The 15,214-nt window shown below is 48.9% G+C and overlaps 2 protein-coding genes across 7 annotated transcripts in view; one reads left to right on the top strand and one right to left on the bottom strand.

The window, feature by feature from the left end:
* The first annotated feature begins 457 nt into the window (after nucleotides 1–457).
* Nucleotides 458–3,292, top strand: DOK1 (docking protein 1). Of its 2 annotated transcripts, XM_045549927.1 has the most exons (5): nucleotides 458–564; nucleotides 911–1,210; nucleotides 1,349–1,442; nucleotides 1,637–1,821; nucleotides 2,053–3,292. In XM_045549927.1, exons 1-5 carry the CDS (start codon nucleotides 505–507, stop codon nucleotides 2,860–2,862), a joined length of 1,449 nt encoding a protein of 482 aa, XP_045405883.1. In that variant the 5' UTR covers nucleotides 458–504; the 3' UTR covers nucleotides 2,863–3,292. The 2 variants fall into 2 exon arrangements, with proteins under 2 accessions (XP_045405883.1, XP_045405884.1); XM_045549928.1 differs by lacking the exon at nucleotides 1,637–1,821 and having other exon boundaries at nucleotides 480–564; nucleotides 913–1,210.
* A 773-nt stretch (nucleotides 3,293–4,065) lies between these two features.
* Nucleotides 4,066–15,214, bottom strand: part of LOC123637089 (meiosis 1 associated protein) — a 68,294-nt gene continuing 57,145 nt past the window's right edge. For 2 of the 5 annotated variants that reach the window (XM_045549925.1, XM_045549922.1), the window contains 4 exons: nucleotides 7,750–7,956; nucleotides 5,495–5,635; nucleotides 5,025–5,036; nucleotides 4,066–4,513 (listed from right to left, as the gene is read on the bottom strand). In XM_045549925.1, the coding sequence (XP_045405881.1) occupies nucleotides 4,355–4,513; nucleotides 5,025–5,036; nucleotides 5,495–5,635; nucleotides 7,750–7,956 (519 nt within the window). In that variant the 3' untranslated portion in view covers nucleotides 4,066–4,354. The remainder of the gene's footprint in view (nucleotides 4,514–5,024; nucleotides 5,037–5,494; nucleotides 5,636–7,749; nucleotides 7,957–15,214) is intronic. The other 3 variants (XM_045549926.1, XM_045549923.1, XM_045549924.1) reach the window with 3 other exon arrangements.

The raw sequence follows: 15,214 nt of genomic DNA on the forward strand, positions 1-15,214 counted from the left end.
TCCAGCCCCCAGCCCCCAGCCCTTCCTTCAGGTCCCCGGCTCGCGGACAGAGTAAACAGCCCAACTCGGGCGGGGCTGGGGGCGGGTCCGGCCTGGGGAACTGAAGCCCTGAAGGCCCACTTGGTCTCTCTGGTGTCCCAGGGTGCGTGCAGGCACTTTCGGGGTGATGTCACGGCCTTCGCTCTGATGTCACTTTGGGCACATGACATCACACGCAGCCCCCAAGCCCGGCCGCCAGGGCTCTCTGGCTGAAACTGAAAACCTTCTCCCCGTGGAGCAACTTGTGTGCCCCCAGGGCTGTGGGTAGGGGCCTGGATGTAGTGCACCGCCCGCTTATCTGGTGACCTCTACCCGTTCTTCTTGCTCCTTTCCCTCACCCCGCCCCACCCTGGAGGCCCGCGGGGGCCGGGGGAGGGGCGGAAACGCCTCCGGCGTCCAGGCCCCGCCCCCCGCCCCGCCTCTCACCCTTTGGGCCAGGAAGCGCGGAAGGAACCTCCGGGGGCCATGGACGGAGCCGTGATGGAAGGGCCGCTCTTTCTGCAGAGTCAGCGCTTCGGGACCAAGGTAGTGGGGGGCAGGGGATGCTGAACCCCATCTGGGCCAGTGGTGGGTGAAAGGGCCCAGAAAGAGGGAGGGGGCCGGCAGCAGGTTGGAGCGTGGCTCCGGGAGTTGGAGAGCCCGGCGAGGTTCCCGCGAAGTTGCTTTGCACACTCCGGAGAAGCGCCTGCAGTGCCGGGGTATCCCCTCCTTGGTCTTGGGGAGACCCAGCAGCAGCAGCCTTGGGAAACTTCGCTCCCCGTCGGAAAGCCCCAGATCCCAAATCGGCCTGCGCCACTTCTCCTTCCCCGTCGGGGCCCGGGCCGCCGGGGCGCGCCCGCTCCCTCCCCAGCGCCTGTCGCTCTCTCCCTAGAGGTGGAGGAAGACCTGGGCCGTGCTCTACCCGGCCAGTCCGCACGGCGTTGCGCGCCTCGAGTTCTTTGACCATAAGGGGTTGAGCTCTGGAGGTGGCCGAGGGGGTTCGCGCCGCCTGGACTGCAAGGTGATTCGTCTGGCCGAATGTGTGAGCGTGGCCCCGGTGTCCCTGGAGAGCCCCCCTGAGCCCGGCGCCACTGCCTTCCGCCTGGATACTGCGCAGCGATCGCACCTGCTGGCTGCCGATGCGCCGTCCAGCGCTGCCTGGGTGCAGACGCTGTGCCAAAACGCCTTTCCGGTGAGGGGTCAGGGCTACCAGCGAGGGGCTGGGGCGCAGTGGGGGCAGTTACAGAGGCAGAGAAAAGGGCCTGGCTCAGACCCCGGAAAGCCTCGTTGAGGGAAATTATACGGTCCTCAATGCTCTTTTTTACTACAGAAAGGCAGCTGGGCTCTGGCGTCTGCTGAAAACACACCTAAACTTTCTGCCCTGGAGATGCTGGAGAACTCCTTGTACAGCCCCACCTGGGAAGGTAGATGCCTGAGAAGCCCGAGCAGGGATGGAATGGGAAGGAGTGCCCTTGGGAAGCGGGTGGGTACCGTGGGGAAGTAGGAAGCCCTTGAGATCTGGCTTCCAAGGGAGTGCTTGGACACTTTGCACCTGAGACTTCCCAGTCCCTATCCCTGTCCCCAGTCAGTTGTCCAATTAATTTTGTATTCCTTCCAGGATCCCAATTCTGGGTAACCGTGCAGAGGACTGAGGCCGCTGAGCGCTGTGGCTTGCATGGCTCCTATGTGCTGAGGGTAGAGGCAGAGAGGCTGACTCTCTTGACCGTGGGGGCCCAGAGTCAGATACTGGAGCCGCTCCTGTCCTGGCCCTACACTCTGTTGCGTCGCTATGGCCGGGATAAGGTGCAGGGGCTGTCAGGGAGGGCTTACTGGGTTGGGTAGCTGTGGGCGGGTTAGGGCAGGACAGTGGGGGGAAGGTCTGACCTTTGGATCCCCCTTCCATGCCTACCCTGTGACCCCACTTCCATCCCCAGGCAGTCTCTTCTTTGTAGATACCCTAACTAGTTCAGGCCCTGTGATCATGTCCTCTGATGGCTCCTGGCAGTAACATGTTTCTCTCCACACCCTCCTCAGGTCATGTTCTCTTTTGAGGCCGGCCGCCGCTGCCCCTCAGGCCCTGGAACCTTCACCTTCCAGACGGCACAGGGAAATGACATCTTTCAGGCAGTTGAGACTGCCATCCACCGGCAGAAGGCCCAGGGAAAAGCGGGACAGGGGAACGACGTTCTTAGAGCTGAAGCCCATGAAGGGGAGGTGGCAGAAGGGAAGTTGCCTTCTCCTGGCCCCCAGGAGCTCCTGGGCAACCCCCCAGCCCTGTATGCTGAGCCCTTAGACTCCCTGCGCATTGCTCCAGGCCCTTCCCAGGACTCCCTATACTCAGACCCCTTGGACAGCACTCCTGCTTGGGCAGCGGAGGGGGTACAGTTGAAGAAACCTCTCTATTGGGACTTGTATGAGCATGTGCAGCAGCAGTTGCTGAAGGCCAAGGTGACAGACGTGAAAGAGGACCCCATCTATGATGAACCTGAGGGCCTGGCTCCAGCCCCTTCCCGGAGCCTTTATGATCTACCTCAGGAACCCAAGGATGCATGGTGGTGCCAGGCCCGGGTGAAGGAGGAGGGCTACGAGCTCCCCTACAACCCTGCCACTGATGACTATGCTGTGCCACCCTCTCGGAGCACAAAGCCCCTCCCAGCTCCCAAGCCCCAGGGCCTGGCATTCCCTGAACCTGGTACTGCAACAGGCAGTGGCAGCAAAGGCCACAGCTCAGACACTGTCCTGTACAGCCAGGTGCAGAAGAGTGGAACCTCAGGGAGCTGGGACTGTGGGCTCTCTGGAGTAGGGACTGACAGGGCTGGGGTCAAGTCAGAGGGCTCTTCCTGAGAAGAAAGGCAGGGCTGGGGTTGCTGACAGGAGGACCATGGGGAGGTGCCTCCAGGGATCAAAGAACCCTGTTAGAACCAGTGGGTGGGAGGGGTCAGTGTGACCGGAAGGGTTAGGGGAGTTAAGGGAAGGGTGATCAATCCCAGGAAGTCCTAGGAAGTGGAAGAGATGGCAGGGCTGAGAGATGGGTTCTGGGGGGGGGCGGTCATCACCCCAAAGCCATCCCTTCCCTACTTCCCAAAGGAAGGGACAGCTGCTGGACCAGGTCTATGGAAAGGGGTGTTTGGTCAGAGTGGGCACAGTTCGAGGGGCCTGTATGGAACCTGTAGGGAGATGCTGGACTGTGCCTAGATCCTTACCCTTGCATTGTTCTTTGCCAGAGATATATTTAAAATTTTTTTAATTCTCATTAAAGTCAGCTTGGGTTTAAGAGGCCTATGTGTGTGAATAGACAAGAAGGGGACACAGTGGCTGGGTGGATGTGGAGGGGATCAAGAGGAGAACCAGGAATATGTCGGGAGCCAGGAAAAGAGAAAGGGGCCCCAGGGAGGGGAGCCAAGCATGTGGCGGTTCAGAGCCTGGGTGGTCAAGTCGGGCTGTCCTGGGCTGGCCTTTAGCTCTGTGAGCCTGGATGAGGTGTAGAACATCTGCAAGTCTCAGTTTCCCCTGCTGGCCCTCTGTAAAACAGGAAAAATAGTAATGGGCTCCACCTCACAGGGTTGTTTGTATGAAATGAGATAAATTTCTCAGGTACTTAGTGTAATTTGAAGCACAGAGTAAGCATTTTTTAAAATGGTAGCTATTCTGTGAGTGGAGCAACAGGAAGGTGGGCACAAGTGGGGAGAGGGGAATAGGAAAGGAGTAGGTCTTTTTCACACCATCCTTTCTCCTGCTCTCAGCTGTGACAGCCCCTGCCCCCCAGCACCCACACTTGTATGTAGGTACCATTCACCTAGCACTTGTCTGTTTGGAGGCTGAAGGGAACTGTGGTGTGGTGGGTGTCCTGGGAAGGGCACCAGCTCTGGAATGAGGCTTGGATTTCAATCCTACTTGTTTTTCATGAGCTCTGAAAACCTTATGCTTGATCCTGAGGCCCACTTTCCCAAGGGTGACCTGACCTCGTCCACCTGCTTACACAGTCTCAGGATTAGGACGGGGACAACAACAAAAAAGAAATTCTGGGCATGGCAATTCTAACAATGATGGAGGCCTGCTGGGTGTTTAATCTTCATCTGTGTTAACAGTATCAAATGACCCAAAAGAAAACAAGAGTCCTGCCAGAGAAGGGACAGGCTTGGGTGTGTCGCTTCTGGCCTGAGGAGTGAGGCCATGCCAGCACTCGGAACAGAGGAGGGAAAGGCCCTGTTTCCCGGGCAGTCTGAGCTCACAGAGGCTCAGGCGGATGGAAGGCAGGTCTGACCACAGATAGCCATTGTGTGAGCCTTAGCATGGATGTGGTTAAGCGGAGCAGCTGGGTGCTGGAGCTGGCGACTTAGGGCCCTGAGGGATACTCCTCCTGCTCGGAAGGCAGGAAGAAGGCTTCTGAGGAAGGTTTGCTGGCTGCTGGCATCTTGGGGGCTCTTCCTTGGGCAGGAATCAGAGGCAAGGGGGCCACTGTGGCTCGAACTCGGTTGGTCTGCAACTGCCCAGCCTGCAAAGAGAGTAACCAGAGCTTTTTCTGAAGACCAGAGTTCCTGAGCTCCTAATCCTGTCCCCTGCTGGGCTTCTTATCCTAACTCATTCATAGTCCCATCCATGGAGTGACAGACTCAAGGCCCAGGGCGGTGATCATGGAGTCCTCTGGGCATGTCTGTAGGGCACGTCTCCTTGCCAGTGTCCCTCCTCTGTCAGCTTGCTCATCAACTAACTTGTGGTGGGCTCTGCTCCTTATTCTAGATCGACTGTAGTTTGGAAACATTCCTTTCCTAATTTTAGCTAAGACAAAATAGGAGTTTTTCTAAAGGCTCTGTTCCTGAGGAACTAGGAAAAAATTAATAAGGGCAAAAGGAAGCCCAAATATTATAGAATATGGATCTCATAAAAATACTTCTCCATCCTCAATTACTCTTCTCTTTTCCACCCTTGTCGCTGGAGCCCTGTCTCCAAGCTACTAATTTGGTCAGCCTCCCTTTCCTTATCTGTAAAATTAGCACAACACTTACCTTGCAGGGATGCTGTGTGGATTAAATGAGAAAAATATATGTGAAAGCACTTATATAACCTGGCAAATGACTGGTGCTTTATGAATGTTAATTTCCTTTCCCTTGGGCATCTCTTTTCCCACCTTCCCTTTAGCTTTTTCTTTCAATGAGAGGGCTGTGTTGTAGTTCCTGTGTGGCCAGTTTGCTTAGTGGCACAATGGTCTGTTAAGTGACTGATGAGTTATCATAAACACTACAATTAAAACACCTAAACATTTTCCTGCGTAAATGCCCAAGCAGATCAGCCTCCCTACCCAGTAAGGGTTCTGATTTCCTTTGTCTGTGTCCTCCTCCCTGTTGGCCTGGATCTCTGGTCCTGGAGGAGGGCTACTCCCTGGGATGGGGGCAGTGTTGGGGGTGGGGCAGGAGGGCTCTCTTGGACTCTGGGCTGAAGGGATGGAAGGAAGGGCAGGGAAGGAGGAGAGCTGTACCTTTCTTGGGGCCCTGCTCTCCCAGCTTGGGTGGAGACGCCCCTGAGGCTTGACCAACGTGCTACTCAGGTGTGAGTATAGGTGGCTCCAAACCTGCAAGGGGTTGTAGGTGGGCTCCAGCTCCAGGCTGTCCAGCATACTCTGAGGAAAAGAGAGGAGGGGCCTCACCCAGGGAACTTGAGGTCATAGAACACAAGATGTCAGACAGATACCCTTGAGTGTGAGAGGCTGGAGGAGGTGTGAAGCCCCAGGGCTCCCAGGAAGGCCGTGAAAGCACTGGGTGTTCTGGCCCGAGGTCCCAGTGCTTTCGAGGTAAGAGGTAAGTGTCAGGCAAGGGTAGAAGTAGGAGCAACCCCACGTGATTCGGGACACTGAACACTCTGGCCCAAGCAGTGTGGAGGTCCCAGGGTTCTGAGAGGGGCTGGAGCACTGTGAGGGTTACAAGGGATCCAGTGTGAGTGCTGAGGCTGGGTGCGGGTGCTCACAGTCTGCAAGGTGAGTACACGGAGTTCTCTGCCTGCGAGGTGAGCTGAGCTGAGTGTAAAGGGAGAGACACAGGAGCACAGCATTCCTGAGTAGTCAGGTTTTCCCGGCCACAACATCCTGTGCCAGGAACCACTGGCCCCAAAGTGAGACGCTAAGCGAGCCATGGCCACTCGTGCCCACCTCTCACAGTGTCCCCGCAGCTGCCAAGCAGAGAGAGTACAATCCCAGGCCTTGTCCTCACTGCACACAAGCCAATGAGCCAGCAGTGATGTGGTTCCAATTCTCCCTGTCCAGAAGCCACCCCTCCCACCCTCAGCCTGGGCAGACTAGCAGAGGAAATAGAGAATGCAGATACAAATAATGGGGGAGGGGCCGCCTTCAGAGCTGTTGGAGCAGGAGGAGGAGGAAGAGGAGGAGAAAATGGCTTTCAGAACTGTTTGCTCCTTTGCATCTGAGTCTCATTTTGAAGCCCTTCCTATTTTGGGCACCCTCATTGCCTGCCTTTTCTACATCTTCTCAACAAACAGATGTACACAAACATAGGTATATATACATGCACACATATAATGCAGAGAATTAGACCCGTAAGGACATGCCATCACACAGATGTGCACAGATGTACCTACACACACTGCCACCAATCTAGAGACTCAAGCACATACACACTCAGGGACATAAAAATAAACACACCAAGACAGGAAAACCCATACAGAGGTTCCTATTTCTTTGTCATCATCTTTTACTCCCTCCTCCTTTCTTCTTTTTTCTTTTGCCTTCCTTTGTATTTTCTCCTTTCCCTTCTCTCCCCAATGTGCTGCTCTCCCTTTTCTAACCTCAGGGTCTCCTCTCCAGGGTGGCAGTGGGGATGGAGGTGGGGGCAGGAGAGCCAGCCAGTGCAAAGACAAAACCAGAGAATCAGTGCATCCCCTGAAGCTGGAGCCCCTGGACTGTGGCTTCCCCCTCTGCCTCCAGCCACCCTTGCCTGCCATGGGGCTTCCCTTATGTGACACTTTCCCTTCTCCTTTGCAGCTAGTTTTAATCAGATTTCAGCTGTGTGTGTGTGTGTGTGTGTGTGTGTGTGTGTGTGTGTGTGTATGTCTTATGCCTCCCTGGGATGGCTCCCATTCCCAGTCATTCACTTATACCAATGACCTTTTTGGGTTTTTTTTATTTAAAAAATTTTGTTAGAGACAAGGTCTTGCTCTGTGGCCCAGGCTGGAGAGCAGTGGTGTGATTACAGCTCACTGTAACTTTAACTTCCTGGGCTCAAGGGATCCTCCTGCATTGGCCTCCAAAAGTAACTGGGACTACAGGTGAGCGCCATCATACCCAGCTAATTTTTTTTCTTTTCATTTCTTTTTTTTGTAGAGAGAGAGTCTCGCTCTGTTGCTCAGGCTTATCTTAAACTCCTGGCCTCAAGCGATCCTCCTGCCTTGGCCTCCCAAAGTGCTGGGATTACAGCAGGTGTGAGCCAGGCACCCAGCCTCAATGACTCTTTTCTCTTCCAGTTCTCTCTTCTCAAATCGCATTTACCTCAAGCCAGTCTCCCTTCTACTTCATTCCTTAACCTGCTGCCTTAATCTAAGCTGTTACTTCCTTCCTCCAGCCTCATTTTCTCACCTTGCTTTCTTCTCTTACCCTGTCACCACACTCCTCCTCTGCTGCCCCATCCATTAGCTTATGGGCTCACTCCTCTCCCTCATCCCTTTTTCGAATTCCATTCTCTTCTCTCCCCACTATCTGTCCCATGACATCTGGGCTCCACTTGCCTCCACAGTCTTAAGGCTGTCATCAGGTGGGTCCTCAGGTAGCAGCGGGAAGGGGTTGGGCAGTATCAGTTCCCGTGTGGCCACTGCCTTCACCAGCAGTGTGAGGGAGTGTGATGGCATGATCACGTAGAAGGTGCTGGCAGGGATTCTCTGGCTGTATCCTGGGCTCAAGAGTTCCCCTTTGGCCAACAGCAGCCATTCTCTTTTCTGAAACAAGGACATACATAAATACTGGTTCATCTTCAGTCCTTGGCATGTTTTGAGGATCAATCCCAATTGGGGCTTCCCTGAGTTTCTCTGGGGTGTTGGAGAGGGATGAGCCATTTCACTTTGGCCCTGGGTGGGAGGGGCTTCCTGTCTGAATCACTAGTACCACAAGGTACTACTCTTTCTCCCTGGTTGGGGATGTGCCAGGGAGAGTACACAAAGGGTTAACAATGGAGAAACAAGTTGAGAAATGCCCTGTAAGTTGAAGTAGGTGTTCACCTCAGAGGGGGCTACCACAGTCAATGGTAAATGTGGACTTTAATAATTACAATTCTTAAAAGTAGAGTCTTGAAACTGAGACTTGTATGGGGTGTTGTAGAAATTCAGGTCTTATTTTGACGGTGATAAAGTCTGGTTGTGTTGCTAATGACTGCAGTTAGAATGGGCTGACTGGGGAATATCCCTGGAATGCCCAGAGAGGGTTAGGAAGGTGATGAGGCAGCCTGCACAGTGAAAGAAGGAGGAAAGAGCAGGAATAGGAAACCTGTGGTACAACAGGGAGGCGGGTAGGGGACAGGGCCTTGGAGGTCAATTCAGCCAGTCACAGGACAAAAAGCAGGGTCAGAGACTCTGTGGATGATGGGTACAGAGGAACAGATGGCAGCACTTTGCCATTTGCCATGGAGATGACAGAGGTTAGCACTTGGGTAAGAAGGGACAAGCAGATTTCTAGGCAGATTTTGTAGGTGCACTCTTGTTAAATGAGGCATGGAAATGAGGCAATTTTCTGTGGTGGTTTTTCAAGGAAAACCACAGAACTCCAGGAAATATGGAGTCAGAACTGTTACAACCATCTGTAAATTGTGTCCTCTTGCTAGGGGTAATCATCAGTTACATCTGGTGCAGAGTGTAACAGTTTCCCTGCTACATAAGATGACAGAAAACACACTAGTTCTACCCACTCTAACTTATATGAAAAGTTGGAAGAAAATAATATAAGAGGAAAGGCGATAAGGGAAAAAATCTTAAGGGGGAAGAGGAATACCTGTCTGGTGGAAGACAAGTAGAAAGTGACATAGTGCAAAAATACCTGCGGTAGCATTAAGTTACACCACAAAGGGAATGTGCTGGAGTGGGGTTGGGGGGTTCTCTGAACAATTTAGAGCAGTATCATCATTCTGTGCAGCATGCAACTCGGAGGAGGTCTGGTAGGCACCAGCAAGGGGTAGAAAACCTGTTAATGTCTCCAGGAAAAAGAGGTGTACACTATCCCTGTGGTTGGTGACCTCTTTGTGGGGTGGACTTGACTGATAATTCTGGGGGCATGGTGCATCCTCACGAAAAGGTTTTGGGGGGGGCAGGTGATTTGGGCATGGGAAAATCATAATCATAATCACAAACATTAATACAATGCTGATCAGGCACTGTGCCAAGAGCTTTACAGGTGCCTTCAGAAGTTCATGCTTTCTTAACATTTTGCTCATACCTGGAGATGTGCTGTCTTCCTGAAGAACAGATCCAAAATGTGATGGAAAGTCTGCCTGATGCTTACCAAACCATCAAATTGGAAATAAATGATACTGAAATCATAGTGTATGTGTGCATGGGGAGAAACTGCCCCTGCTCTGAGGATATGGCCTCATTAAGCCAGGAAGGGATAAGTAGGAAGTTGCAGGGCACCCCATTTCAGTTGGCTCAAGTAACTTCTGTGATGGGGCTCAGGATTTATGTTATTATTATTTTTTTTTACCTTCTAGTTTTACACTGATTCATTCATGCACTAGTTTGTGAATTTTTTTATTAAAAAATTTACTGAGTGCCCATTATGTTCTAAGCACTAGGTGTGGGTACACAGAAAATCATTAGATATGTTCCTTGTCCTCTTAGGAGTTTATAATATAGTAAGGGGAAAGTTTGTAAACTAATGTTTGTCTAAGACTGAAGATGACCAACTGTTCTGGTTTGCCCATTTTTAGCACTGAAAGTCCTGTGTCCCAGGAAACTCCTCAGTTCTGGGCAAACTGATATGGTTGGTCACCCTTCCAAGACTTGACTGAGCATGGAATGTGGCAAGATACAAGGGGCTAAAACTATGGCAATCTGACATTTCTTGTAACTTAGTGTTGAGGAACAAATTCACATCTGCTTACCCTTTCATAATAAAAACACTCAACAAACTAGGAATAGAATAGAACTTCCTCAACCTGATAAAAGCCTCTATAAAAAACCCACAGCTAACCTCATATGTAGTGGTGAAAGACTAGATGCTTTGACCCTAAGATCAGGAGGAACAAGACAAAGATGTCTGCTCTTGCCATGTCTTTTTTTTTTTTTTTTTTTTGAGACAGAGTCTTTGTTGCCCGGGCTAGAGTGCCAGGGTGTCAGCCTACCTCACTGCAACCTCAAACTCCTGGGCTCAAGTGATCCTCCTGCCTTAGCCTCCCGAGTAGCTGGGACTACAGGCTCATGCCACAATGCCCGGCTAATTTTTTCTATTTTTAGTTGCCTGGCTAATATTTTTTCTATTTTTAGTAGAGATGGGGTCTCGCTCTTGCTCAGACTGGTCTCAAACTCCTGAGCTCAAGTAATCCTCCCGCCTCAGCCTCCCAGAGGGCTAGGATTATAGGCATGAACCACTGTGCTCAGCTGCTCTTGCCACTTCTATTCAACGTTGTCCTGGAGGTGTGTTAAAAACCAGAAGGCCATTTCCCACATTTTGTGGACTGTGCTAGGCCCCTGGGATTCTGGGTATGACCCCAGGATTCTGGGTATGACTGTAGGGGGAGAGGCACCCATAAAGATAGTGAGTGTATCAACATCCTGGCACTTGGAAACTAATATTTCCTAAATTTGATTTAGAAAAATATAGTAATATGACTTTTCCTACACCAGAGAGCGATGGTGCAAATTCATACTGCTTATCAATACTATGAAGGTCAAGATAGATGTGGCAACAGGTACATGAGTGGGGAAGGGCAAAAAAGATGAATGGAGGCAGGCTGTGGTGGGAGCAGGAGAGGCTTCATAGTGAAGGTATTTATGCAGAACCAAGAAAAATAGAGTAGATATTTGTCAGGTGGACAGAGGCAAGGGGAAGAGAGCATCGTGAAAAAAGGTGTGGAGGTATGAAACAGTTTAGCACATTTGGGGAACATTTAATAATTTATTAGTGTGGCTGGAGAGGAGCATGGAAGGGGCATGGTGAAAGATGAAGCAAGAGAAATAGACAGGGCTGGGTCACAGGAAACCCACTGACCCGTGCTAGCCTGCTGTCCTAGTATCTCTCTGTTTCCCTCACAGACTCTACACCCTAACCTCATTCTCTTTTTCTTCTCTTTTTTTTAATGGCTCATGACCTGCCATCACCCCATTCTCAGCTTGGATTCTTGGTCTTGACTCTTCGCCTGTATAACCAAGGACTTTCCGCTGCCCCACCCAGTTACAGCTCAACCAGCTCATTGCCTGTGTACTTAGACTCCTGCTGGACACATCCTGGCTTGAATCCTTTCACTCCTGTGGCCAATTAGGGCAGACATTGCCCGTAAAGCTCTGGAATGTGTCTCCAGAGACTCTGACATTTTAAGAAGGAAACTGAAAGACCTAGGTGGTATTTTCATTTCTTTTTCTAGTTCACACAGACATGACTTTGTAAGAGAAATGAGGATGTAGAAAGTGAGTCACTAGCTACATAACTGGGACTACACAGCAGGATTTGGTAATTGAAATGCTATTTTCCTGGCAATGGATAGATTCATCTCATAAAAACTTGGAAAAATTAATTTTATTTATTTATGCATTTATTTCCTGCCACATTCCACAGTTATGCCAGTTTAGAAAAATGCAACAGCATAAAAAGATAAAATAATTAATTAATTAATTAATTAATAACTAAGGGGACTGGGCAAAGGAAAAATAAGGGTAGGGCAGTAATAGAATCAGGATTAGATAATCTCACAGAAATATAATACAAACCACCCAGTTTTGCTAGGAGGGAGCCTCCCAGCTTTTCCTGATATAAAGTGTGGAATAAGCTGTCTTGTGGATCCTTGCTACTGTGAATGTGTACTTCCGAATCAGTATGATAATGAATTTTATGTGGCTGTAGAGAGGTTTAGAGTTTGGGCCCTGAAGCCAGCCTTTCTGGGTTCAATCCTGACTCTACTCTCTGGGCCTCAGTTTCCTCGTCTGTAAAATAAGGAAAATAATTCTTACTTCATAGGATGGTTATGGGAATAAAATAAATTAATAGTTGTGAAGTGTTGAGAACTGTTGAGAACTTCATGGTAAGTACCATGAAGTATTAAATTTTTTAAATTAAAAATACATTCAGGCCAGGTGTGGTGGCTCACGCCTATAATCCTAGCACTCTGGGAGGCCGAGGCAGGTGGATCACTCGAGGTCAGGAGTTCCAGACCAGCTTGAGCAAGAGTGAGACCCCGTCTCTACTAGAAAATAGAAAGAAATTAACCGGACAACTAAAAATATATAGAAAAAAATTAGCCGGGCATGGTGGTGCATGCCTGTGGCCCCAGCTACTCGGGAGGCTGAAGCAGAAGGATTGCTTGAGCCTAGGAGTTTGAGGTTGTTGTGAGCTAGGCTGACGTCACAGCACTCTAGGCCGGGCAATAGAGTGAGACTCTGTCTCAAAAAAAAAAAAATACAAAAAAAAATACATTCAATTGTTAATATTTATTTAAATTTGTTAAATTAAAAATAACTGAATAATTCTCACATATAGATCTATAAAAGCACCTGAATGCTGCTGAAACACATAGCTCTCTTATGATCTAGATTAATCTGACAGTGACAATCATGGGAATGGTGGACAACACATGCCTTTCTGATGAAGTGATCATCTTCTGAGGAAAAGGAAGTAAAATACCCAAACTAAATAAAATAATCTATGAAGAAGACTGAAAGATACAACTGTCAAGTGAAAAATCAGGGAATGAAATAACATTTAAGGCTGCAGTTGGCTAAGGTTTAGAGTATATGTAAAATGTAATTTGAAAAGTTATACAACATTTATAGTTGATGAGGCCTGGTGGGTTGGCACTAATCACTACAATTTAATTATGGTATGTGGACTTTGTTCAGAAGAACTGCTTCAAAAGAAGGGGCAGATGAAGAGACAGCAGTGAATAAACTAAGCTATACCTACACTTGTAAGGAAATCCAGGAACCTGAAAATGAAAACATGGTAGAGCCAGCCAACTGGATAAGGGTAAATTAGAAAATGTACTATATATCCTGGCAGCAAAGGGGGAATAAATAAACATCTTTTTGCATCTGGGTGGGTTGGAGTGGCCACTGGCAGACTGGTTCTCCTGCCTAGAATAATCAGGAAAGCTGGGTAATATATAGAGATCATTCGTTTGAAGTCAGTGAGGAGCTGCTGAGGCAATGAGAACTAGAGGTAGCTAAGTCTCTGGAGAGGGAAGAATCCAGAGGTACAAGGGAATTATTGCAGCTGCTTTTACCCTGAAGGCACATGTTGATTCTGGGTTGGAGGGCATGGTGTTGGTGGTGGAAAGGAGTTGAGAGTCCAGGATTTCCACTGCCAAGGCACTTGCAGGGGAACAGAGAAACCAGCAGATATTTTGAGGGAGACTTGGTGGTGGGAAGGGTGGGATTCAATCCAGTTTTTCCCTTAGCACATTTACCAAACACCAGAGCTGCTTGGTGCAGGAGGGAAAAACAGTTAAGGACAATACCTCTAAAAAGTAGAGTGTTTTAGCAGATTTGGGAGACAGTGATTAGAGGTGGGACCTTCCAAGGAGAGGGATGTACATAATAAACCAGGCTTTCAGTGGAAAACTCTGGAGGGCCAGGAACAAAGCATGGGTAGATTGAGCCTTAGCAGGACTGTAGCCCAACCTTGACCCAACACAGTTCCTGAGTGGACTAGAATGATCAGCTGCCACTCTGTCTGCCCAGAGCAGGGAAGTGTGAGCCCTCTCTAGAAAAATCCAACACCAGCTGGAGCTTCTAAAATTTATTTATGCACAATATGCATCTTTTACTAAAATACTGCTTGATGTGCTAAAAGGCAACACCACGTGTCTGAAAACTAAAAGAAGAAAGAGACAATAGGAACAAATCCACAGGTGATCCAGGTATTGAGGTTAGCTGATAAGAACTTTAAAATACCTATGATTAGTATGTTCAAGAAAATAGATGAAAATATGGAGAATCTCTCCAGAGAGTTAGAATCTACAAAAAATAGAAACAAATGGAAATTGTAGAACTATTAACCACTTTGTGCAAATCATATGCCAGACGTGCTAGGTGCTTTACACATGCAATATTATTTAATCATCTTAAAAACCATATGAGGTATATTTTATTGTCTCTATTTTACATGTGACAGGGACAAGAGTTACTAATATGCATCTGTCATGCACCTTCTCCTTTCTTTCCTTCTTACTCTACTTCTACTCATGAAAGGAGAAGGCTAATAAACTCTATTTCTGGGCATTATAAATAGGTAGAAAGAGACAGGACCTGAGAGGGAGGGGAACTACATCAGAGAGGTTAAGTCAGTTTATAACATGTCCTCAGAGAGAGAGGAAGAAGATTGAGAGAGGAACAGGGACTGGAGATGTAAAGAGAATTTAAGGGGTTTTTTTTTGTGTGTGTGAAAAGTTCTAGGAACAGCTTCAGGTTAAAGATAATTGAGTAGAAGAAGAAAATTTGGGAAATATCATTGTGGGTTATGAACTAGATCCTCATAGGTGTTCTTTGAAAGTGCAGATTAATTAAAAAATTAGCCAAGTGTGGTGGTGCATGCCTGTAGTCCCAGCTACTTGGGAGGTTGAGGTGGGAAGATCACTTGTGCTCAAGAGTTCAAGTCCAGCCTGGGCAAGATAGCGAAACTCTGTTTCTTTAAAAAGAAATTACTTTTGGGCCTCTAGATAGTGCTTCTTTATATGTCATTTGTACAGAGCCTAAACCACATGGGGGCCACTAGATTTGTTAGGGTTACGAATAGATGAATACACTGACACTTTGAGAGGTTATATTATGTTGCCTAAGTTCACACAGTTGGGAAATAAGGACACTGTCAGGAACCTAGGGTCATCTGATTCCAAAGCCCAGGCTTTTCCTGGACAGTGCAAATTACATTTTACCACCACATATCAGAAAACTGCCTTGCCTTGACTCCCCCAAAAAGAGAAGTAACAAAGGGACAATTTCTACTCTGGACTAAATTTGACTAAGGCTGAGGAATTGGATGATAAAGTTGGGAGGTGGTAGA

The sequence above is a fragment of the Lemur catta genome, chromosome 4, assembly GCF_020740605.2.
Source record: "Lemur catta isolate mLemCat1 chromosome 4, mLemCat1.pri, whole genome shotgun sequence".
Classification (NCBI taxonomy): domain Eukaryota; kingdom Metazoa; phylum Chordata; class Mammalia; order Primates; family Lemuridae; genus Lemur; species Lemur catta.

Excerpts from the sequence above, each read along its gene's own strand:
- DOK1 (XM_045549927.1), top strand. The coding sequence starts at position 505 with ATGGACGGAGCCGTGATGGAAGGGCCGCTCTTTCTGCAGAGTCAGCGC. Across the intron at positions 565-910 it reads GTCAGCGCTTCGGGACCAAG|AGGTGGAGGAAGACCTGGGC; the intron begins GTAGTGGGGGGC and ends CTCTCTCCCTAG. Across the intron at positions 1,443-1,636 it reads GTACAGCCCCACCTGGGAAG|GATCCCAATTCTGGGTAACC; the intron begins GTAGATGCCTGA and ends TATTCCTTCCAG.